Source organism: Plasmodium berghei (genome assembly GCF_900002375.2).
Source record: "Plasmodium berghei ANKA genome assembly, chromosome: 10".
In the NCBI taxonomy this organism is placed as follows: Eukaryota; Apicomplexa; class Aconoidasida; order Haemosporida; family Plasmodiidae; genus Plasmodium; species Plasmodium berghei.
In genome coordinates, this window is record NC_036168.2 from 776,202 (window position 1) to 801,956 (window position 25,755).

General features: G+C 22.5%; 10 protein-coding genes across 10 annotated transcripts; 6 read left to right on the forward strand and 4 right to left on the reverse strand.

The window, feature by feature from the left end:
• Nucleotides 1-234: 234 nt before the first annotated feature.
• On the forward strand, nucleotides 235-2,013 carry PBANKA_1018300 (dynein intermediate chain, putative; the record flags this gene model as incomplete). Its single annotated transcript, XM_034565268.1, has 1 exon — nucleotides 235-2,013. The coding sequence occupies one exon, from the start codon at nucleotides 235-237 to the stop codon at nucleotides 2,011-2,013; it is 1,779 nt and encodes a 592-aa protein (XP_034421982.1).
• Nucleotides 2,014-3,443: 1,430 nt separating this feature from the next.
• Nucleotides 3,444-4,625, forward strand: PBANKA_1018400 (protein arginine N-methyltransferase 1, putative; the record flags this gene model as incomplete). The annotated part of the gene is made up of 1 exon (XM_034565269.1): nucleotides 3,444-4,625. The coding sequence occupies one exon, from the start codon at nucleotides 3,444-3,446 to the stop codon at nucleotides 4,623-4,625; it is 1,182 nt and encodes a 393-aa protein (XP_034421983.1).
• Nucleotides 4,626-6,587: 1,962 nt separating this feature from the next.
• Nucleotides 6,588-7,112, forward strand: PBANKA_1018500 (transcription factor BTF3, putative; the record flags this gene model as incomplete). Its single annotated transcript, XM_034565270.1, has 1 exon — nucleotides 6,588-7,112. The coding sequence occupies one exon, from the start codon at nucleotides 6,588-6,590 to the stop codon at nucleotides 7,110-7,112; it is 525 nt and encodes a 174-aa protein (XP_034421984.1).
• A 1,718-nt stretch (nucleotides 7,113-8,830) lies between these two features.
• On the forward strand, nucleotides 8,831-9,316 carry PBANKA_1018600 (60S ribosomal protein L21, putative; the record flags this gene model as incomplete). Its single annotated transcript, XM_034565271.1, has 1 exon — nucleotides 8,831-9,316. The coding sequence occupies one exon, from the start codon at nucleotides 8,831-8,833 to the stop codon at nucleotides 9,314-9,316; it is 486 nt and encodes a 161-aa protein (XP_034421985.1).
• A 1,531-nt stretch (nucleotides 9,317-10,847) lies between these two features.
• PBANKA_1018700 (conserved Plasmodium protein, unknown function) lies at nucleotides 10,848-12,321 on the forward strand (the record flags this gene model as incomplete). Its single annotated transcript, XM_034565272.1, has 4 exons — nucleotides 10,848-11,133; nucleotides 11,286-11,949; nucleotides 12,066-12,140; nucleotides 12,252-12,321. 4 exons carry the CDS (start codon nucleotides 10,848-10,850, stop codon nucleotides 12,319-12,321), a joined length of 1,095 nt encoding a protein of 364 aa, XP_034421986.1.
• A 464-nt stretch (nucleotides 12,322-12,785) lies between these two features.
• PBANKA_1018800 (conserved Plasmodium protein, unknown function) lies at nucleotides 12,786-15,017 on the reverse strand (the record flags this gene model as incomplete). Its single annotated transcript, XM_034565273.1, has 1 exon — nucleotides 12,786-15,017. The coding sequence occupies one exon, from the start codon at nucleotides 15,015-15,017 to the stop codon at nucleotides 12,786-12,788; it is 2,232 nt and encodes a 743-aa protein (XP_034421987.1).
• An 846-nt stretch (nucleotides 15,018-15,863) lies between these two features.
• Nucleotides 15,864-17,303, reverse strand: PBANKA_1018900 (conserved Plasmodium protein, unknown function; the record flags this gene model as incomplete). Its single annotated transcript, XM_034565275.1, has 4 exons — nucleotides 15,864-16,097; nucleotides 16,198-16,288; nucleotides 16,411-16,549; nucleotides 16,655-17,303. The coding sequence occupies 4 exons, from the start codon at nucleotides 17,301-17,303 to the stop codon at nucleotides 15,864-15,866; spliced, it is 1,113 nt and encodes a 370-aa protein (XP_034421988.1).
• Nucleotides 17,304-18,069: 766 nt separating this feature from the next.
• On the reverse strand, nucleotides 18,070-18,755 carry PBANKA_1019000 (conserved Plasmodium protein, unknown function; the record flags this gene model as incomplete). Its single annotated transcript, XM_034565276.1, has 2 exons — nucleotides 18,070-18,386; nucleotides 18,566-18,755. The coding sequence occupies 2 exons, from the start codon at nucleotides 18,753-18,755 to the stop codon at nucleotides 18,070-18,072; spliced, it is 507 nt and encodes a 168-aa protein (XP_034421989.1).
• A 753-nt stretch (nucleotides 18,756-19,508) lies between these two features.
• PBANKA_1019100 (DEAD/DEAH box helicase, putative) lies at nucleotides 19,509-22,490 on the reverse strand (the record flags this gene model as incomplete). Its single annotated transcript, XM_034565277.1, has 1 exon — nucleotides 19,509-22,490. The coding sequence occupies one exon, from the start codon at nucleotides 22,488-22,490 to the stop codon at nucleotides 19,509-19,511; it is 2,982 nt and encodes a 993-aa protein (XP_034421990.1).
• Nucleotides 22,491-23,371: 881 nt separating this feature from the next.
• On the forward strand, nucleotides 23,372-25,454 carry PBANKA_1019200 (conserved Plasmodium protein, unknown function; the record flags this gene model as incomplete). Its single annotated transcript, XM_034565278.1, has 7 exons — nucleotides 23,372-23,408; nucleotides 23,993-24,330; nucleotides 24,481-24,576; nucleotides 24,713-24,787; nucleotides 24,918-25,101; nucleotides 25,198-25,283; nucleotides 25,380-25,454. 7 exons carry the CDS (start codon nucleotides 23,372-23,374, stop codon nucleotides 25,452-25,454), a joined length of 891 nt encoding a protein of 296 aa, XP_034421991.1.
• Nucleotides 25,455-25,755: the final 301 nt, after the last annotated feature.

A 25,755-nucleotide genomic window follows, 5' to 3' on the forward strand; every position in this document is an offset into this window, starting at 1 on the left:
GTTTTTTAAATATAAATTGTATTTACATGTTCGGTTCCTTTGGCTTTTATCTATACTTTTCATTTTTTCACGTTTTGGCATTGCATCTATTACCCCTCTCTATATAGAATGTCAATAGACAAAAAAAACACTTTTGATATTCACCACTTTTAACATTAGTTATAGTGAGCAATTTACCATTTTTTAGCTAATTTCAAAAACTATAAACTATTTTTTTTTAACTAGACGTCAATCATGATAGATTACTATTATTGTTATACAAATAATAAAAGTGCAATTGGGAAAAAATGTAAATTTAGTAAATCGAAAAGTCAAATTATTGGACGAATCGAGCCAAACAATCAAATAAAAAAAAAATACATGTATAAAGAAAATATAAATTATAATGATGAAAATATTAAAAAATATAGTGAAGAATATATTAATATTGAAAGTGTAAAATTAGAAAATAAATTCTTTTATCATAGTGAAGGGGGATGGACAAAAGATGTTGATATTAGTGAACATCAAAATAAATTAAAATATATAAAACGATTAGACAAAGATATAAATTTAATAAATAGCTTAAAATATCTTATGAATGAAACAACAAAAATAATTAATAAAAATAATTGTATAAATATATATGAAGAATATTTTAAAGATGATATTAAAAATGACGAACATTTTAAAATAAAATCTTTATTAGTAATTAAAGATAAACTTCGAAAATATAATAGATTTGTTACATCTATTAAATGGGCAAATGATAATACACATAAAATAGCTATATCTTATTGTGTAAATAATTATCAAAAAATTTTAAATAATACTCCAAAAAATTGTCTATTATATAACTTAAACGAAATAAATAATCCTTATCAAATCTTATATTCTAAATCATTTATAAAATGTTTAAGATTTAATCATAAAAATTCAGATTTATTATTAGCGGGTTCATATGATGGTACTATTCATTTATGGGATCTAAGAAAAAAAAATAATTTATGTGAATCATCTTCTATAAATTGTAGTCATAAAAATATTGTTAACGATATTACATGGCTACAAACTAAAACTAACAACCAATGCCTTTCGACATCTAGTGATGGTTTATGTCTAATTTGGGATATTAGAAATCTTTCAAATCATATCGAATCTTTTTATTTAAATAAAGATACAACAGATACTTTTGATTTATTAGAAAAATCGAACATTATTTCAAATAACTTAGGTGGAACACTTTCTCCAGATAATCCAACCAAAAACACACAAAAAGAACACTCTACATCTAAATTAGATGCCAATGATGATAATTATTATAGTGCAAATTACATTGAATGGTGTCTAGAAGCTGGACCGTCAAAAATATTAGTTGGAACTGATGAAGGATATATTCTATCTTTATCAAAAAGACAATCTAAACATTTAGAACTTCTTCAAAAATATGGAACATCAAATGAAAAACATTTATCTGCTATTACTAGTATTAAAAGAGTTTCAATAAATTTAAAATATTTTTTAACAACTGATAAATGGGGTTTTAATATATGGTCTGAAGATATTAAATTTCCTATAATTTCAAATTATTATAATGAATCTATTATTAATAAAGGACATTGGATTCATGATTCTCCTTTTTTTATTTTAACAAGAAAAGATGGATATTTAGATTTTTGGAATATACTTTCGAATTTTAATGAACCAACCATTAAACATAAAATATGTAATTCTTCTATAACTGAAATAGATGCACATTTAAACAACAGATATATATCTATAGGAAACGAAGAAGGTGATATACATATATTAAAACTTGGTAAAAGTTTTTGTACAAATTCAAGCGAAAATAAAAATTCATTAGACGAATTACTTGAAAGGGAATCTAAACGAGAAAAGAATCTTGAATATATTAGAAAGCAACTTAATTGTATCAAAAAAAAAAAAGAGTATTTGTCCTTTTCAGACATACAAATTCAAGATCAACAAATAAAAGAAACTGAACGGATTTACGATTCAATTCGACAATTGTGAAGAAGAAATGATCACTCTCATTCTATATATATATATATATGTATGTATGTATGTATATGCATGGACGAATAAGCTAATTTATATTTGATCACATTTTAGAATGAAATATAAAGCTAAATTTACTATGTAATTGAAAATACGTAATAGTGAATTTTTTTAAACATTTTTTCATTTAATTATTCACTTTTTATAATTTTCGTATATATTTCTCAGTACAACACCTTTGATTTTTGTTCGAACATTTTTTTGAGGTAGTACAATGAATTCAACTTTTTTTTTTTTTTTTTTTTTTTTTTTATTCCCAACTATAGTATACTAAAAATAGCTTATTATATTTTTATATGCATTTAATGTCCTTGTTGGATCTATGCACATTTTCCCATTTCTATAATTAATATACTTTTTTCACAATTTTTATAATATATAAATTATATTTGTTCATTTTTTGGAGGGTTCAAGGTAAATGCAGAAAATGGGGAAAATGCAAAATGGATAGTGATACGAAAATATTATTTTGTGCCAAGTGTTTTTTATTTTTGGAAAAATGTAAAGCTGTTAAAAAAGCTAAAGCAGCAAACAAGTTCTATATTTCAACAGGATATTTATTCCGAGGTGTTACCCATTTTATGTTTTTATTTCTGCTGTCATTTATTTATAATTTTTACGATGTATTTATTTATTATTTTTACTGCTAGTTTTTATGATTTATTTTTACTAATTTTATATTTTTTTTATTGCCCATTAGCTCTTTTTTACTTTAAATATTGGGAAGTTTCTCAAAAAATGCGAATAAATTTTTTTAATCGACTTTTTCCCAACCCATCGCACAAATGAGTATATACTTATGTGCGTACATATGAATAAAAATATTAATTTTTCAGTTTTAGTTAATTTGAGATTTTTATATTCTGCAACATTCATTAATTTTATTTTTTTTACATTTTTCACTAACCCGCTCAAAAACCAAAGTCTTAATATAAACAAATATATCCTACTATCATATATACATTTGCATTTGTACCATATTGGTAATGTGAATTACGCGCTTTGTTCAAGGGAAAAAATAATAAATATAAATAAGTGTATAAAAAATATACTAGTAACTATTTACCTCTCTATATATATATCTATATCTTTATATTATATGTATTTGTCAATTCCTCATTCCATTTCTATATATGCTGTTGTATTCCCTTTTTATGGATATATGTATAGTACATACATTTATATTATGTAATTTTTAAAAGTACATATGTACCCCTTTATTGATTACAAATTTTCCATTTTTTATAATTTTATTTTATTTCATTTTTTTTTGAAAAAATACTGGAATATTTTTTCATTAATATTCCTGATTCCCAAAATTATTTACTCATTTATTTTATTAAAAATAATTAAATCGAAATAAATTACTACCTTTATATCTAATCATGTCAAAAAAATATATTCATACTGAAAGTAAATACGAAGAAAAAGGAAAACATTTGAATGACAAAAATGGGAATCAAAATTTTAGCGAAGATACATTAAAACAGTTTTACAATTCATGGGATAAATTATATAAAGAAGAAATCAGAAATAAAGAAAGAAAAAATTTTATAAAATTTGATGACGATGGAACTGAAAAAGATATGGAAAATGGAAATAAAGAATATTTTAATTCATATGCTTATATACATATACATGAAGATATGATAAAAGATGAAATAAGAACAAGAAGCTATTATGATGCAATCAGAAAAAATGAACATTTAATAAAAGATAAAATAGTATTAGATGTTGGATGTGGAACAGGTATTTTATCATTTTTTGCAGCCAAACATGGAGCCAAACATGTATATAGTATAGAAAAAAGTAATATAATTTATACTGCATTAAATATAAGAGATGAAAATAATTTAACAGACAAAATTACATTTATAAAAGGATTAGCAGAAAATATAACACTTCCTGTAGAAAAAGTTGATATTATTATATCTGAATGGATGGGTTATTGTTTACTTTATGAAAATATGCTAGATACTGTTTTATTTTGTAGGGATAAATGGTTAAAACCAGATGGTATTATATTTCCTGACAAAGCTTATATGTATATTGCAGGTATAGAAGATAGCTTATATAGAGAAGAAAAATTTGATTATTGGAAACATTGCTATGGATTTAATTTTACACCAGTTGTTCCTATTTTAAAAGAAGAAGTAGTAATTGATTATGTTGATAAAAATTATGTAGTTACAAATTCAAGCTGTATATTAAAATTAGATTTAAATACATGTACAAAAGAAGATTTATCTTTTGTATCTCCATTTAGCATTACAATGACGAGAAGAGATTACATTCATGCTCTTGTCATATGGTTTGATATATCTTTTTCTGCTTGTCATACAGATGTAAGTTTTACTACAGGTCCATATGGACCCAATACACATTGGAAACAAATTGTTTTATATACTAATCATATTATTACTGGGGAAAAAAATGAAACATTAAAAGGCATGTTTGCTCTCAAAAAAAATGAACAAAATAATAGATATATAGATATGAAATTATATTATAATTTCTCTGGTGTACATTCTAAAGCTGAAAGTACACAGTTTTTTAATATTAGTTAGATTAAAAAATACGATCAAATTTCGCATAATACCAGATTATATAACATTTCACTTAATTTTTTATATGCATTCTAGATATTTTTCCTTCTTCATTTATATATATATATAATATATGGTTAGCGATTTTTGAATCAATACTCGTAATTTTGTATTTTTATTTCACATTATTTACAGATTTGTGTAGTTTAATAATATATTTTTTTTTTTTTATACATATCTTGCTATATTATAAATATTTCTTAATAATTAAAACATTAGTCATTTTTGCATATAACGTTTTATGCTATTTCATATTGTTTTTTGTTTTTCCCCTCACTTTTTTCTTTCTTTTTTACTAATAAAATGTGTGAGTTATGTTGTGTTATGCAAAAAAAATATAGCGAGTTGGTTAATACTGAACAGCCAAGTCACAAGAGTGACAAAGCAAATATTTTTATATGATCCTAAAATTGTTATTGTTATTATTATAATATATAAGATCAGACTAATAATAAAACATAAAACTATACAAATGTTTGCGCATATTAACTAAATAATAAATTTTAAGCTCTTAAACTTTTTAGTTTATTCATAAAACGCACACACTTAATTTATAATATTATATTTACATGCACCGGTCATATTTTTTTTTATAATTTTATAGACAAAAAATATTACCTATGACATTGCTGCGTGAAAATTTGTAATGATGTGAATAAATGGGAGTTTTATTATCAATTATAAGTTGATTAAAATATACTATTTTATTTTTTAATAAGATATAAAAAAGTATATAGTATATTTTATTAATGATGTATATGCATATATCTCTATATATGTATATATACACACAAGTTTTGCCCAGTTTAGCATTCTTAATTTATTTTTCATGACAAAAGTAAATATATTTTTTTTTACAAATAAGTTACATTACTAATGTAACAACCAAAACATATAATACCTTTTCAAGTCGAAACCTTTTATTATTACACTTTTTTTTATTTAGTTTTTCATTCGCTTACGAATGGACCAGTTAGTATCCCATTTTGGCACTATTTTTTTTCTTATTTTTTTTTAAATGTGGAGAATTTATCTTATTTTAAAACATATTTATATTGAAGAAAGAGGAATAAATACAAGGCATGTTATTTCTTTTAAATACATTGTTATATATAAAAAATATTATACATATCAATTATATAAATATAGGTACTATATATCAACAAGCTATCATTATTTTTATCCCAGTATTAAAATATAAATTTTACAAAATTATATATTTGTTGTTGTATTTTAATTTCCATAGCGATAATATGAAACCATGTCAAACCAATTTAAAATATAAGAATGTAAAAAAAACGCATAAAACTTATATAAAAAATATTATAGTAAATTTGCTTTTTTGCAATGTAACCTGAAAAATGTTATGAAAAAATGTTACAGCATTATTATTGTTTTTTAATGACTATACGTACAATATAATATATTGTACATGTTTGTACATATTTATATAAATATATGCACATATTATTAGTCGCCTGGCTTGGCCAATTAACGTACAGTATTTATTTATTAGTGGGATAAAAATTGGTTTATTTTATTTTACTATAAATAATAAGAAACGTCAATCCTATATAATAACATTTATTATATATTTTATATTTTTATCTTTTTGTTTGCCATTTAAAAAAAAAAACGGATTAATAATATTTGAAGAAAAATTAATACCATTGCAAATAAACATATATAATAAATTTTAAAAGAAAAATAATTTGTGTTTTTTTTTCTCCTTTTATATTGTTAGCGAATTAACAATCGAAATGAATAATATATTCTTTCATATTATTTTCCCAATAATAATTTCAAATTAATAATTTCTAAATTAATTATTTCCAAATTAATCGATTGATTGATTAATTCATCCTTTAACCCTTTTCAAATTTTATTTTTTTTTATCCTTATTTTATTTATATTTTTGAAAATATGGAAAAAATATCCCCTGAAATTTTAGCTGCTCGAGCTAAACTGAAAGAGCGAATGGGAGCTAGCCAAAGACAAATAGGAGGAAAGGGAACAGCTCGAAGAAAAATTAAAAAAGTTCATAAAAATTCAATGCCAAATGAAAAAAAAATAAATTTAATTTTAAAAAAAATTGGTGCTTCATATTTTGGAGATGTTGATGAAATATGTATATATAAAAATTCAGACAAATATCTTGAATTTAAACGACCAAAATTATCAGCATCATTACAATCAAATACTTATATTGTTACTGGAAAATTTACTGAAAAAACAATTGATATTAACAAAATTTTTGAAGGGTTACAAGGAAATAAAAATGTAGATATGAAACTTTTAGAAAGGTTAAAGAACGATCCAACTATTAAAAGCTTAATGGCTAAAGATAAAGAAAAAAATAAAAAAAAAGAAGACATAGAACAAAGTGCTGAAATCCCAGATTTAGTTGAAGATTTTGAAGAAGTTTCAAAAGAGAAAACTGAAGAATAAAAACTCATCCTCAAATTTTATAATTTTATCACGATTTTATACATTTATCATTTTTAATTTACTATAACTTTATACATTTTAAAGAAGTTCACATATATATGTATATACGTGTAGAATATGAAAATATTCCTGCTCTGTTTTGTGTATATATATCATATAGACTTTTGAACAAAATAGTAAAATGTATTATATATACAGGTTTAATTTAATAATTTTAAAATAAAAACTTAAAATATATTTTCCACGGGACTATATTATAACAAGTTCCCACAAAAAAAATATTCATAGGGCGGTACAAAATTGCCAGAAAATCAAAATTTTTTATTTTTAATTTCCTTTACATATATGTGCAAACTTTTTAGCAACATTAGTAAAGAAATATAAACGAAAACAAAATCAAAAAATATCTTTTAATCTGTAATATTTGAAAAAAAATTATAGTAATCAATCTTAGTAAGGGGTTTATCATTTTTATTTTATAAATATGACTTTGAATTTGTTTAATATTTTTTTATTATAACAAAAAAAAAGAAAAAAACATATTTTTCCATTTTATTTTATGGAAAATAATAAGTTGGGAAGGGAATACAAATTTTTTTAAATTTCTTTTAGTTTATACTGCATATCCAACATGCATACATTTATATATATATATATACATACATATATGTATATATATATAATAATATTATTAATTATCCCTTTTTTATTTTAAAACACTTTAATTAATATTCGGCATAATAATTATTTCCTATTCATACTACATACTATATATAATGTATTTTTTCCCCCTCCTTTTGAATAAAATAAAAAAAGTGAATTATTTATTTTATAGTGCAGTTCGACAATGTAATTTCCGCTTATATATAAAAAGTACCCTCTATAAAAAATATATATAATAATATAAATATATATTATATATACGCGTTTTGGAAATACTGTATGTTGCTTTATTACCCTACCCGAAATATGGGATAACCTCTTTATATGCTATGTTCATCATATTGTAATAAAAAATACCCCCCAAAAAAAATAAAAATTCAAGGAAACTTTAATATTTAGAAACTTTCCCTTCATTATTTGTGCACTACTTAATATATATTATAATTACTAAATGCAAATAAGAACACTTAAAGGGATTACATATTATTTTGTTAGCTATTTATTTGTTGGTAATATACAAAAATACTATATATAACAATATATATATATTAATGAATATGCATATAATATATAGAGAATTTGTGCGTTTTTTGATACGGCATTTTATAAGAAGAAAAATCATGCTTATTATCCCATAATATTATTAAGCAATATAAAAAAATATATATCTATGAATTATTTTATATGTAACTTTTTCGGCACTATATAATAATATAGTAAGTAGTAGCTTTCCTTCCTTTTATATAAATATATGATTTTATGGGTATTATCATATAATATATACTTTATTTAGAAAAAAAAATAATTAAAATTTTTTATTGCAACAAATTGGGGATAATTAATACATAATATAATAATATAGTCCATTAAAAAAATTAATTCAATTCAATTTAATTTAATTTAATTTAATTTAATTTAATTCAATCCAATTTAATTTTATTTTTTTTCCCCTATTTTAAATAAAAAAAATAAAAAATAATTTAAGATATTTTAAAATATAATAACAATTTAGCAGTTTTAATACAAATTCAAATTTAATACATTTTTAATACAAAATGGGAGGTAAATCGAAAGGTAAAAGATCAGGAACAAGATATAAATTTTCTAAGGGTTTTCGTAAACATGGGGAATGTACTGCCAATAAATATTTAGAAAAAATAAATTATGGTGATTATGTTGATATTGTTTGTGATTCATCACAACAAAAAGGTATGCCATTTAATTTCTATCATGGACGAACTGGAAAAGTTTTTCATATTACAAAAAGAGGAGTTGGTGTTTTAGTTAATAAAAGAGTTAGGCATAGAATAATTCAAAAAAAAGTGTGCGTACGAATTGAGCATATAAGAAAGTCTCGATGTAATGAAGATTTCATTTTAAGAAAAAAAAAAAATCAAGAATTAATTAAACAAGCTAAACTAAAAAATGAGCAAATTTCAGTTAAAAGAAAAACTGAAGGCCCTAAACCAGCTGCTATGATTAAAGTTCCACCATCAAAATTAATTACTGTCGAACCATTACCATTTTATGAAGAATATTAATTACTTTTGAAATAAAATACATAAATAACTTGTTCGTGGGAAAAAAAAAAAAAAAAAAATAAGTAATACAAAATGGGTAAGGTAAATTAAAGGATGAATAAAATATGAATAATCAGTTTTAATGGAAAAATAGATGAATCAGTGGGTAAAATAAGGAGAAAATTAAATATATATATATATGGCAATAAAAATAAATGACTTAATAAAACTGAAAATTATTCCATATATCGTTATTGAAAGTTCATGGGTCAAACATTCATTCATATTTATGATAGAACGACCGAAACTAAATATTTTATATTTCTAGTTTTGTTTTTCGTTGGGAAATAACAAGGTATCTTATTTTCATATTTTTGAGGATAGAATACTATAATATAAATAAAACAGTGTAACTACATAGACCCTAAGCGCACGCACACACACATATATATACCATCCTTTTGTTTTCCTCAATATTATGCATTTTACTACTATATATATTGTTTTTCCTATTTTATTTACTAATTCATCATATCATTACATTTTATTCACTCATGTTATGATGCAGTATTACATTTAATTATTATATTTTATTTTTTTTTCTTATTTTTTTCTTTTTATTTTGCGAATTGCCATATTATATATTTTAAAAAAATCGAACATTTGAAAAATATGAATAAAAGAATAATACTTTTAATTAAACAACTGACATAAATTATATTAAAAAAATATTTTTACTAATTTTTTATTCTCATTCAGCATTTTTATTGTCGTTAAAATAAAATGCTTTGCTTCATATTTATAATTTTATAGTAAAAAATTTAGCATAGAAATAATAACTAAAATAGAAACGGACTATTAATACTAGTTTTGTATTTTTTTCAAGGAAATTGCATACTATACAAATTGTAATATTATAGTATGTTCGGTATAATTTACAAAAATGGAAATATATTAGGGGTTTAATTTTTATATGATAGCAAACGTATATATATTTTTATTTTTATTTTTGGGGGATGAAAAAAAAGCAAAAAAAAGGACAGCATTGGGGGGTTTAATATATTCCTAGTTATGGCGGTGGTCTTATTATGTTGTTATTTTCCTATATTCATAATATATCATTGTACTTTTTTTTGTTAGTTATATCTTTATTTAGTTATATCCTTATTTATATATATTTTTTATTTCAAATCCGTTATTTATCGAAATGTTTAAATAATAAAATATAAGTTATGCCAATTTTTATCACCCTACATTTTCATCAAAAATAAGAAACTATCTATATATATATACAATTTTCAAAAAATAACAGATTTTTTAATTTATCATTTTTTTTATGCTTTTCGAAATATCTTTTTAAAATTATCAAAAAAGAAATAATATATATCTATGTTTGGTATTCTCTCTTTTTTCTTGGATTGACCAATTTTTTATTTTTTTTAAAGAAAAATTATTTTATGTCCACGCTTTTGAATAATTTTCTTTTTATATATACTCGTTCCATAAATTAAAAAAAAAAAAACATAAAATTTAAAAGAAAATATATTCCAAAATGATGCTAATTGCCGAAGAAGTCGAAAATGCTAAGAATGCAGAAAGGGAACCAATTGATGCAAGTATTTATAACGAATTATTTTCATTTGCAGCTAGCGATAATGAAATTTTAAAAAAAGAAAGTTTAAAAATAATTTTAGGATTATTAGATGAAACTGATTTAATAGCATATATTTTGCAAAATAGCAAAAAATGTTTTAAGATAATTATTTCGAGTTTGAATTCACAATGTAAGATGGTGGCTCTTGAGTGTTTGCTCAATCTGTCTGCGCAAATTCCAACAGGTAATTTTGTCCACAAAAAATATACAACATATATATAGAGATATAAAGAACAACGAAAAAATAAATTTAAATAGAAAAGGCATAGGCATATGCTTTTTATATTTCCATTGCTCTACATATACACATAACTTTTTTTTTTCATTTTCTTATAGAGTTAATAGAACGCAATATAGTCGAAATTTTATTTGATATGATAAAAGACGAAGAAAAAATTGAGGAAAATTATATTGACATGTACATTATGATTATTTCTAACATAACTCGATGTAAAGAAGGAATATATAAAATTTTAGATATAAATGAAGAAGGTCAAATATATCATAACACATTTTCAGTGAGCTATTATTTAAATAAGCTATTATTTTTTTATTTCCAACCTATAACACCATCGATAAATAAAAATATGAGTGATAAATATATGCACGTTTCTCATATATTAATAAATATAAGCTCAATAAAAGAAAGTATGCCATTTTTTAAAAATGTCGCTTTTTTAAATAAATTGAGTGAACAAATATTAATTTTAGAAAGGTGTAGAACATTTTTACCATTTATAATGAATTTATCTTTGCATAAAGATATTCATGATTTTATTTTTCAATCTGATTGTAATATGTTTCCTTATCTCTTATCATATGTGTATACACCTAATACCCCTATTGATGATAAAAAAAGCTTAAATGGAGTTACAACAAAACCATATAAAAGTATACACAAGGTCATTGTCAAAAAATCAACATCACTAGTTCGATGCTCCGTTATAAAAAACAGAATTCTTGTTATTCTTTTACATCTTAGCAGAAATAATGATACTAGGTACTTAACATTATGAACTCGTATTCTTTACTATTATTTTTTTACCCAATTTTTAGTATTTACCATTTTTTTATATATGCTACTCTAAACATGTTTATCTTTTTAATTTTTTTTAGGGAAAAAATCAAAAAGTTTGGAGTAGTTGCCTTATTGAATAATTGGAAAGCAAATGAAAAAGCCCCAGATATAATGTAAGTCATAAATATTTTTTTTCGAAAAAAATCTAATATAACAATGTGCTCACCTTCAATTGCTACATATATATGTACGTTCATATATTTTTTTTTTTTTCGAATGGCTAGATCTGAAATAAAATCCACTTTAAATAAATTCGAGGACGTCAAGGAGGAACCACTCGAACCTGAAAAATAGGGCATTATATACTATCCGGTTAACCCACTATTCTTATATTTTTATACTTCATTTTTTCACGTATTTTTATTTACATTAACTATTCCCACCCCCTTGTAGCTTCCACTAATATTATATTAACACATTGATTGCGAATAAAAATTAATATACGCATATATGCATGCATATTGCATATAATAATATATACTCTATATATTGTAGTATAATTTTTGTTATGCCTACTAAAGTTTGAACAAATGCATTACCATTTTTAAGCGAATCATTGATATGTTAAAATATGTAGGAATATAAAGACAAAAAAAAATAAATGTATAGTACATTTCGATTTTTTAAAAGTCATGAAAATTAGCTATTTAAAAAAAAAAAAAAATCCAAAACGCTAGCTACATATATGTAGCTATATTCACACATATACACGTATGCGTGTACATACAGGCACGTGCGTGTAAAACAAAAAAAAAAAATTAGGAAAAAATATCTGTAACTAGGCCATTTAAATGCTTAATTTGATTATCAAATATTGTGTGCATGTAACAATCTATTTGTTCGGAAAATTTTTCAACGTTTATATTCTCATCGCTCAAAATAGAATTATTTTTATGCTCATAATTATTGACACTTATAAATTCATTTAGTTGAGATAAATAATTATTATAACTTAAATAATCATTTGGATTATTATTTTCGTCACTTTTTGTTTTTTCTATTAAATAATCCATTTTATACTTTTCTAAAATTTCGCAAATACATAGCACACCATTTTCATTTTTTTCGGTGGATGATATTTCTCTAGATATATTATCCTCTTTAACAGTTTCAACTTCTTTTGGAATGTTTTCTGCGTCTACTATATCAGCGCTACTAAAACTTTTATCTAACTCTGTTACATCTTCGCAATCATGTGTATTAACATAGTTAGTTATAATATTTTTCGGATCTGTTTTTTTTTTTTCATTTTCCACGTTTCCATTTTCATGTATCTTATATGTATCTTCAATCCGTTCCTCTACATATTCTTCTGTATTATTAAATTCATTTTTTTTATTTACATTATTATCACTATCATTTTCGGTATTTAAATTTTCCCTTTTGTCTTCTTTATTCATTTCCCATTTCTCTAATTCTTTTGTTTCGCTCATTTCATCATCTGACTCGTATTTCCTTATTGCTTGCATAAAATTTTGCTTAAATTTTTTTGATGATATATCAAGAAAAAGAGGATTTGTCTCGTTTTTATTTATATAAGTTTGAAAATCAGATAAAGGAACTTCCTCATCTTGATTATCCTTGTCAACATCACTTTTATTATTAATATTATTTTCATTTTTCGTTTCTGAATTTTTAAAGAAAGACAAAAATTCTTCTTCGCTTATTTTATCATCTTCTGAATAATTCAGACTATCCATTAGCACTTCTCTGTCTTTTTTTTCGCTATTTTTTGAAGCGACTGGTTTATTTTTTTTCTTTTTGTGTTTTTTTTTTGCAAAATTATTTCTTTTGTCTCCTTTTAATTTGTTCTGACTTTTTTTTTTCATAATTCTGGAATTTTGGCTATAAGTGGAATTAGACAATTCATCAACAATATTTTTATATTTACTATTTTCACCATTTGAAAAAAAACCTAATCTTTTTTTAATATTTTTTATAATTTCCTTAACATCATTTTCAGGAATTTGTTTATAATCACATTGTTCTATATTACTTATTATAGTATTATTATTTTTTCTTTTTTTATCGTGATCGTTTTCTATTAAATGGTCATATTTATTACTCATAATTTGTTTACTATCCAAACATTTAAAATATGTATGTAATTTATTATTTGCTTTGTTATAATTGAATGTTTCCATATTATTATTACATGAATCATCCATAAAAGAATCAAATAATTTTATTTCCGTTTTATCATTATCTTTTATTAAAACAATCGGGTTACTATTTTCTCGATCCAATTTATTATCATAATTGCTAATTGACATATCCTTCTTATTTTCATTTTCCAAACTGTTTATATTACTTAGTGTATCTTTTTCATTATTTTGATATACATTCCATCTTTGTGTCCATTTTTCAAAAAAATTTAAACGCTGCTCAGATAAATTAAGTAGTTCTGAATCAGATTCACAAAATAAATTATTATCTATATCTTTATCCTTTTCAACATTTTCCTTATTTAAATTTAATAAGTTATTAAATTTTATGCTACCCTCTTTAATGGATCCATGCTTGATATTCTCAAAATTATTTTCATTATTTTTTTCGTCATGTTCCTCATATTTTATTTTATTTTTACCATCCAATTCATTGTTACACAACTTTAAACGAGAAATTCGATTCTTAAAATTTTTCCCAAGTAATTCTATTTCATTATTTTTCCATTTTTTGTAATAATCTTGTCCATCTTCTGTATTTTTTAATTTGCCTTTTAATAAGGAAATATCTAACTTTCTATTGAGAAGTTTTGAAGTTTCAGTGTAATAACAATGATAATTTTTTTCGATATTTTTATTATTTTCATATAAATGGCTACTTACTATTCCGTTTAATTCATTTTTAATTTTATCATTATCTCCAAAATGGTTTGTTTGTTTATTTTTTTTTATTCCCCCCCCTATATTCTCCAAATTTACAAAATTTATTTTATTAAAATTAAAAGGTAAGCTATTTATCAAATCTTCCTTAATTTCATCATTCATTTTAACACAAACTTAGCGACATAATAAGTGTGTATAATATTATATGTATATACTTAAGCATATATTTTTTTATTTTATATCAAATATGATAAATATTTATCAGTTAAAAAAAAAAAATATTTATTCAATATACAGATAAAACTATATTAGTTTATATCCCTTTTTAATATTACTAAAAAATAAATTATATGTGTGCATAACTTTCTATATTATACAATTTTTTTCACACACGCAATTAAAATTATATGCGCAAGGGAAAAAACATTTTCGCATTTTTAATCTTTCCCACTTAGTTCGTATTTTTCCACTTTTAGCCCAATTTGATTAACCTTTGAATGGGAATCACAACTCGCGCGCTAAAAATTCTTTGTGTTTTATACCTTTTAAAAATCCATTCCCAATTACTTTTAATTTAAAAACAAAATATACCCAACAACATATATATTATACTTCCAAAAACAATTCTGAGAGAAAATAATATATTTCATATACACTATATGTATTATATATGCTAATACATATGAACAGACATATTATAATAATTTATGTGCTTCAAAAGTAAGCAAATATATTTTTATTAAAAATATGTTCATTATTATAATAAGCAAAACAAAAAAAATCGTAAAAAATAAAATAAACAACACGGGACAAATAGATGAAAAATGCGGTGAACAAAAAAAATGAGAAAAAAATGAGGAAAAATAAGTAGGGTGTGAAAAACAGTGGTGGAATAGCAAATGAATAATCACATTAGGGCATTAAAAATAAAATGTAGTAATATATTATGCTAAACAAAATATTTGAATTATATTAACATTGTTCATAAATATAATAAACAAACAATGCTTATATTTTTTTCCTTTGCTTAACTGCTATTTGTTTATCAACTTGTTTTAGTTTTTGTATTTTTCCTTTATCATTAACATTTTTAGGAAAATACAATTTTTTATATAAACTATAATTGCTACTCAACCTTTTTTGCCCTTTTTTCAATTTGCTCATTTTTTCATTTATTACTATAAAAATTATTACTTCAATAATTAAAGTGATATAAGAAAAGACGATACCGCATATTAGCCTCTGAAAAGTTGGGAAAAAAAGTGAAAAGGACAAATAGTGAAAAGGGAAAATAGTCAAAATGACAAATAGCGAAAAAATGCATGTGCATATTTTTATTAACCGTTGTAAATTTTGTAATGCCCACTAAAAGACTTCCATAGTATCCGCTTAAAAATGTCAGGAAAATTCCAATAATTATGTTTATTCCATATCTAAGATAAATTGAAGTAAACCATTTTCAAAAGAACTATATGTAGTTGTGAAAATATAACAATTATATTTTAATTCAATAAAATAAAAATCAATTTCATAAAATTTTATATAAATAAATTACGGTATTGTCTTTTTATAGTTGGAAAAAAACTCATTTATTTGAGTTGCTTCTCCTATCAATTTTTTATATTTTTTTTCTTCTTTTAATAAATTCTTAAATGATGTACTATTTTTGTTAATGTTTTCGTATATCCCCCTGTCTGAAAAATAAGAAAACCCCCCAAAAGCAAAATGAATAAGTGAAAAGTGGAAGGGGTGGAAATTATTGATAACCCATTAAAATAGCCATTTTTGTAATAACTTACATGTTATAGATGAATTTTCCATAATTTCATGTGCATTTACTTTTTCCTTGTTTATATTTGTACAATATAAGTTATAAAAATATAATAGTAAATTTAGTATATCTAGGTTGATATTATTTCCTTTCAAAATTATATTATTAATATTTTCTGACTCATCAAAAAATATATTCAATGTCTTTTCATTTATTTTATTTGAATATAATGATTTATTTTCGTTGCACCATTTTAATATTTTTTCTTTTTCTTGTGCAAAATTTTCAAGAAAATCTTTTATTTTTGTTGTTATTTCAACATTTATTATTCTTTTAACACATATGTCATCAGTTTCTTCATTTTGTTCCTTTTCTAAATCATTCGTTATTTCTTTATTTTTCCCTTTATTACTCACAATACTATCGATTTTATTTATATCCTGATTCATATTATCTGAATTATTATTCTTTGGAATATTTTGAGACAAATTCTCTTTATATTCACTATACATTAAATTTTTATCACTCTTATTTTTTTTAGTTTCGATTTTTTTTTCTAAACTATCTAAGGTGTTTAGATCACTTACTTGTTTTATACTATCATTTTCTTTTTCATTTTTTTGATGTATATCACAATTGTTATTACTATTTTTATTACCATATATATTACTTTCCATTTTTTATCCTAATTAAAGCCAAAATTTTCATTTAAAAAATTTAATAAAAAAAAATTATGACCTCATTATTTGAAAAATTTAAACGTGCGTATGGATTTTATATTCCTTTTTCTTTTTATTTGTTCTTTTCGTTTATTTAGTTTTTTTGAATTCACCCAAAGATTCTTTAAAAAAATGAAAAAGATTAAAATTGTTAAAAACGTAAATATGCTTTTAAAAATATTTAAAATATATTACATAAATAGTAAATAATTATTTTTACTTTTTTTTTTATGAACAATTCATAAAATATATTTACATAATATACCCTTTAAACTTTTAAATACAATTTTTGTATAACTACGTAAGTGCTTATAAAGTTTATGGAAGGAAAGACAAATAAATCCCATATTTAAATTATAAACACTTTAAAAAATTAAAAATAAATATGACCTATATATCGTAAATTATATAAGGTATGTTAGTATCACCAACACACGCGTCAGTATATTTCGTCCATTACATTTTATAAAATATGCTATACATATTTACTTTTCATTTTTAAATACTTAAATGTAATGCAAAATAAAATAATACAAAAATTTGTATGCAACATAAATGCAGATATGTTCAACTTTTCAATTTAGTACTAACTCAAAAAAAGTTAAAATGATAAATCATTTTCCAAATATACAATGATTACAGGATATGCAATATGTATATATGGCTATACATAGACATGTGCGTTTTTTTAACAAAACAAAATATATTGTTGGAAAATATACAACTATAAACGATTTAAAATATTTTTCAACTTTTGTAAAATAATTTGTTTTAAGTTAGGTTTAGTGAAATAATTTGCTGCATATTCATAAACATTATCCGGTTTCTCTTTTAACAAATCAGATAAAAATATTTGAATAACATATTTTAAAACTTTGTTTTTTTTTAAATACATCTCATTTTGTATTATCTTGTTTATTTTATATTTTTCTACTTGCATTTTTTGTTCATCAGATAAATCAAAAAGAAATATTTTTTTTTCTTCATTTTTCTTCCTTTCTTTATCATGGTCTTTTTCAAATATTATATCTCCAGTTTTGTCTGTATAGATATTAATATATATGCATACATATATAATAGACGTAAATAATGACAATATCGAGTACGCACTTATCGAAATGAATAACATTTTCAAATTAATCGGGATATAACCCTTAACTCGAAAATTACATCTTCAAATTTATTTTTAATATTTTCTAATAAAGGTTTTTATTTCATACCATTTTCTAAAGATCTATTATAATCATTGGTTATAAAATAGTCAGGCTCGATATTTTGAAAACAAAAGGATGAATGTGTTATGTCTACATTTCGTGACGTTGGGAAATTCATAAGCCTTCTATCAGTTTCATTGCTTAATTCTTCTTCATATTTACTAGAATAATCTTCTTTTACATTAAATGTGCTCATTTGATAAGTTATATTTTAGTAAAAATCGTTTTATTAAAATTTTTTTTTTGAATATTTGGGAAATTTTTTAAAAAATATGACTGTTCAGAAGTTTTGAAAACAATTTATGAACAATTTTTATTGCTGTTCATATTAATTTGATGCAAAGTTTCATTATATGTAGTAAACATCCCAGTAATATCTTATCTTTTTATGCACACACACATATATTTATTATATACATATAATACATCCACTTTTAGCTATACAAGCAATTTAATTTTCTCATAACTTGCCAAATATGGAAATTTAAATAAAGCCTTTTATATTTTATTCACTAAAAGCGAAATAAGGAATCTATTATTTTGAGAAAGACAGAAACTGAGTACATCGAATTTTAAAAAATAATTAAATATACAAAAAAAAATAAAATAAATAGTGAATTAACTAATAAATCAACGGAGTAATAAAATAATAATAACAAAATTGTATTTTTGATAAGGCGGTTATTTAATAAAAAGTATAGACACAAAAAAAGCAAATGAGAGAAAAATAATTGGATGAAATATCGCCATGATGGAAAATATTCCTTAATTAAACAAATATTTTTGACATTAAAATAAATCAAATTAAAAATGCAATAAATGGAAATATAATATAATGTAAAATATATATATATATATATATATATATATATATATCACGGAATACCTTACATTGTGTCAAATAAATCATGTAAAAAAATACTGGTAATAATATCAATAGTAATGGAAATTATTTACGCCATTGCGTGTACTTTTCCTTCTTCCTCTTTTTTGAATAATATTTTGAATAACAAAATTCTGCAACTTGAAAAAATTCGTCGCTATTATTTTCTGAAGCCGGTTTTATACTTTTAAAATGCTGAAGATATTTTTTCAAAAGACTTGATATTATCCATTCATCAAGCTCATCAAAGAAGGCAATCAAGATATGTATATGCATATATGTATTCTGTAAAATCGATTTTAACACATCTTTTGGTATTTTAAAAATGGTGCATATAGTAGATATATTAGCTCCTTGCAAATATAAAAATAATAAAATAGCCAAATATAATTTGTTATATTTTTTCTGAACAAGGTCATCAGAAAAAAATTTTTTTTTTTTTTGGTCATGCGAAATATTTTGGTTCTTTAAATTTAACATATTTATTATATCATTATCAAATTTTAATATTTCAAAAATTATATATTTAGTATAATTATCAAATGATATAATTGATATTAGATTTTTTAAAAAGGGTAAATAATATATAAATCCTGCAATGTTTAAATTATGACATGAACATATATAACATAAATGAAATTTATTATTATAAGTATGTATTTTGTCGTAACTTTTTATTTCACTTAATAAATCTATACCATATGTTACTGTAAAATTACTTATACATAAAGACCTACACAATCTTGTAGCTTTTATTTTTTTCTGGTTTATTATTTCGATACATTTATGTTTTATTAAATTATTTATCACGATGTTAATTTCTTTTTTTGTCTTTTCATAAAATAATAATTCATTTTTCGTGAACATGTGCAGATCCAATTGTAGTAAATTATGTAAAGATGTATTTGTTGTATTTGTATATTTTTCGGCTCTTTTTTGATTGATCTTTCTCGGTGTTGTGCTACTAATATGATATGGGGAACACTCGTCTTTTATTTGCATTAGTTCATTTTTATCACACTGCTTTATAGAACTAACACTTTTTATTTCCTTACCAATCCAAGAATTGTCATTACAGTACATATCTAGCTCTTCATAGAAAGTATTCATACCATTGTTACCAAAATGGCATATATATGCAATATTGTCCAAAATAGTATCATTTCCATTTGTGTTTGTTATATAATTTTCGTCTATTTCATTATCACTAAATGTAAGTTCAACAAAACATAAAGAGTATGAAAATAAAGAAATTATATCATGAAATGTCATTGGCTGATCTACTAAACAAAGAAATTCAATTATATATTTTTCTATTTCTTCTTGGGATCCATTATTCATCGTACTTTTTATATTAGTTACATTTTCTTTAAATAGTTGTAATATTTTTTTCTCATATTTTTTTTCAACAATCAAAAATGAATCTCCTTCCTTTAATCTAGCTGCTCTACCAATCATTTGTTTATATTGTGTTATAGTTATAAAGTTTTGCGCAATAAATGGTGATGCTATTAAAACTCTATCCACTAATAAATTTAGTCCAATAGCTAATGTTGATGTGCAGGTTAATAAAAATAATACTTTCTCTTTATAAAAATGTTCTAATAAACGTTTTATAGAATTTCCAATATCACTATAATAATAACATATCCCATTAGTTATCAATTTATTCATCTTTTCATATGCATATTTATCAATATGAAGTATTTTCTCATTTAATTTCTTTCGTTTTATTTTTATATTTTCTGGGACATTATCAATAGACAATGCACTAATAAATTGATTTATTAAATTTATATAAATTTCACAGTTTCTTTTTGTAGAACAAAATATTAATGTATTTATATTTTTCACTAAACTATGATAAGAAAAACATAATATTGTTTGAATTAAATCATTGTTTAATGATTGATTCTTTTTTTGTAAAAAATTATAAATTTTATTCTTGAAAAGTTCAGATTGCGCATTTATTTTCGTTTGGTAGTCATATTTGATTGGGGTTTCATAACCATTTATTCGTGGTGTTACACAATCAATATCATGGAGTATTGCTTTCTCAACTTTATAATTAATTGTATCTTTCCTATAACAACATGGTAGGGACTTATTATCCTTTCTATTTTCATATGATATACAAAAATCATACATATTGTTAAGATAATAATAATCAAATTCGTGTCCCTTTTTATAAACATCATAATTACACACATAATGCTCACTAATTACTTGGGGACGATAGGATGATATGTATATTTTAGCATTTAACCATTTTTTCAATTTGTGCATATTATTTAATGTTGCACTCATGCATATAATTTTTATTTGAGGTTTTTTTTTATTTAAATATAAACTTTTTGAAATTATATTTTCGATATAAATCCCTCTTCCCTTTTCACTTATAAGGTGAAATTCATCAATTATGACTATGTATTTTTTGTCTTCATTATCACGATCATCATAGTTATAATTTTTTTGATAAATATGTTCATAACCTCGTGAATTGATATTTTCCGCTGTATACTTCAGTTTGTTTTTATTTAAATAATTGTTAAATTTTTCATATGTACATAAAATAATATCGTTTTGATCAAATTCGCTACCTATTTGAATATCTGTGCCCTTACAAATTTTTTTAAAATATTCCAATTTTTCATTGATCAATGAATTTAATGGGAATAAGAAAAATATCTTTTCTGTTTTTTTGATTTCCTCAAAAGCAAATATTTCAGCTACTAATGTTTTACCTCCAGAAGTCTGCGCCACGAATAAAAAATTTTCACGTTCCTCCCACTTTACTTTCTTTAGTTCGCACAAGCATTCCTTTTGCCAACTATATAACCTATTTATATTTTCTTTTTGATAATTATTTATAATTTCTTTTTTTATGTTGTAGCTAGTTAAATTATGGTAATCCTTCTGTTCGTAATTGGCCTCATTTTGTACTTCGTTTTTGATTTTTGGGAATTTTACTCCATTTGCTTCACAATTTTTTTTTGTGTTTTTCTCTCCTAGTAAATTTTCAAGTTGTGATATCCAATTTGCATTCATTCCTTGGAATTGCATAAACAGTTAAACACAAAAATATATGTATAAATTATGTGTACATGCATAATTTACATATATTACATATTGTTATGTATATGTGTATGATTTGATTTTGCTCGTGTATAATCAGCACATGTTTATGCCTTATGAATTTGTACTATTTGGTGTAATAATATTCATAAACTTTATATCAGTATTTATCAAAGTAAAATGGTAAACTTTTAAGAATGCATATTATATTTCCATCACATATATATATAAACACATTAAGGTGTCGGAAAATAAAGGAAGCTTTCTCTATTTTTTCACTCGCAATCTGGGACGGCATTAGTATAATATTGCTATTAAAAATGTATAAAATTGCTATTAAAAATGTATAAAATTGTTATTAAAAATGTATAAAATTGCTATTAAAAATGTATAAATTGCTATTAAAAATGTATAAAATTGCTATTAAAAATGCCATAAAATTATTACTAAAAATTATATAATATTGTTATTAAAAATGCTATAAAATTATTATTATTAGTAATATTTTTTTGGAAATTTATGATATTACCTTGATTTAAGCTAGCCAGGCAAGGTATTTTAAAAAATATATTATACATGATATGCATAACACATATAAAGAATGCATATACAATATGTGCAATTCCTAACATGCGTAGAAACAAGTAAATGTATCATATTGGGTGTAATTCACTTAACTGTCCTTTAACTACTAAACCTTTAGTTTGATCCTTAATTCATTCAAATAGGGACAAAAAAATACAATTTTAATAATATCACCAAACCAAATCGTTATGAACGAGACATAAATATATGTATTTTTTTTAGCTAGTTTTTTTTTTAAATAGAAAAAACAATACCACTGCTGTATAATCATGGATAAAGAGCAAAATGATAACGTGAATGATAAAGGTTATTAAAAAAAATAAAAATATAGGCAATAAATACTCAAGTTAACGATTTTTTACATACTATTATTTTGTTATGTTTATTTTTTAATTTTTTTCTGTGTGATACATTTTTTTTACCAATTACACACTTCATTTTGTTGGTGTAATAATATTTACAAAAATATTTAAAAGAAATTATAAAATGAAATACTCATTTCATAATAAATATATGCATTATTTGGTACACAATGTGTATAGTTTATTTGAATTAAAAAAGTAATAACATAAAAATATAAGTTAATGGAATAAAAACAAAAAATATTAATGAATGTCTAAGGTTTAATTCAGATATATATCTGTGTGTAGGAAGAAAATCCCCATGTTAATGTTTGTGTGCTACGTAAACATATTTGCTTATTTTATAATATTTATATAATTTTTTTTAATAAAAATACATTACTTATTTTATATAAAAAAAATACTTTTACAATATTGTTATAAATATTTTTCTTTTTATTTCCTTTTTGCAACCTGAATATTCCGTATACCCCCAAAATAAAATAATACATAATTAACTACATAAAATAAAACAATGCGCTGTTGTAGAAATTCAAGATTTTTTTAAAGAAATCGAACATATTGTGAATGATGAAGACATAAATAATACAGAGGATATCACAATAGAGGACTCGTTAAAAAAAACGGCTAATGAATTAATTGAAAAAAAAAAAAAAAGTGTTAATTTGCCAATTCAGTCCAAAATAAATTTATTTCTTGAAGAGATCAACTTTATTAACAATTGTATAGACGCATATGAACAGAAAAAGGAAAAAAGACAAGAAAAAAATGAAAATACAAGTAAAGAGGATGATAAAGAATTAGATGATATTTTAAAGAATGTACTTTATTTAGAGTTAGGCCTCAAGGAACCTGAAAATAAAGACGTAATAAATAATAGCTGTACTATAAAAGGGATACGAAAAAATGCATGAATTATATGTATTGTTCATGTTATTAGAACTGTATATTTTTGTTCATACAAATTTGTCCATGCTTGAAATATTTATTTTACATTTATACATCTCTATTTGCAGACGGAAAAACTGGTTTTAAAAATCAATGAAAATTTAAGTAAAATAAAAAACAAAGAATTTATTTTAGCTACTAAAATATCGCTAGATATAAGAATAGTAAGTCATCATAAAAAATAAAACCACACATATCTTATAGAACATTATTATTTCCTTTTACAAATAAATTACAAGTTTGTAAACATCTTAGTATAATATAATTTTGCACCTTTATATGCACATTTTTTATGCGCAGGAAGATTATCAAAAAAAGGAAATTCGCGAAGAATATTTTTCCAACAAAGTTAATGAGTTATTTCAGGAGACAATGGTAAAAATAAAAATCCTCAAATTCACTAATAAGAGATTAGATGTAAATGTAGTTATTCATACTGATTATACCCATATATTGAATACCATCGTATATAATAAATATGTACAATACTACTTCTCATTTTTAGAATCAACTAAATATTGAAGAGAACGAAACAGATATTGTATCTGAGGAAGCTTGTATGGATATAATAAAAAGGAATTCCGATGACAAACGTTTAAAAGATAAAATAAATGATCCTACTGAAGTTTCTAAAGAAGAATCGTATAATATAAAATCGGGAAATATGATAGCCATTCCACAATCTACAAGTATATTAAACACAATACATATATGCTCTTTTAGTATTTATCTAAAACATGTATATATATATTTGGGTGCATATTATTAATTCCTTTTTTAAATAGGTCATAAAAGTTCATCGAAAAAATCATCTAATAGAAAGAATAAGGAAAACGAGATTGAATCATCGAATTTTTTTCATAAAAAAAAGGTATATATCATATTTTTTAAAATTGGCTATAATGATATGCAAACAATCAAGAGTATATATATTGTGTGCATACATTTATTATTTTTTTTTTTGCAGATGAAATTGATGGAACGATGGAAAAAAGTTGCTGAAGAATCCAAACTATTAGATAGTTATGATTCGAGTTCATAAAAAATCATAATTTTATAGATTATTTTAAATATTATTTGTTTATTCTATATTGGATTATTTTTACTTGTTTGTGTAGTTGAATTATTTCAATTTCATGTGTTGTTTATTTTCCAAAGGAACGAAAGAGGATCATGTATATGTTATATATTGTGCTAGTTTATTTTTTTCATAATTTTGTGAATTCAGCCAAATTATATACATCCCTTATCAACTCACTGCACTTATACTTGTATATTTCTTTACAATATTTTGAATAAATTTTATTTAATCCCATTTTAATATTTTTAATTTTTTTTTTTTT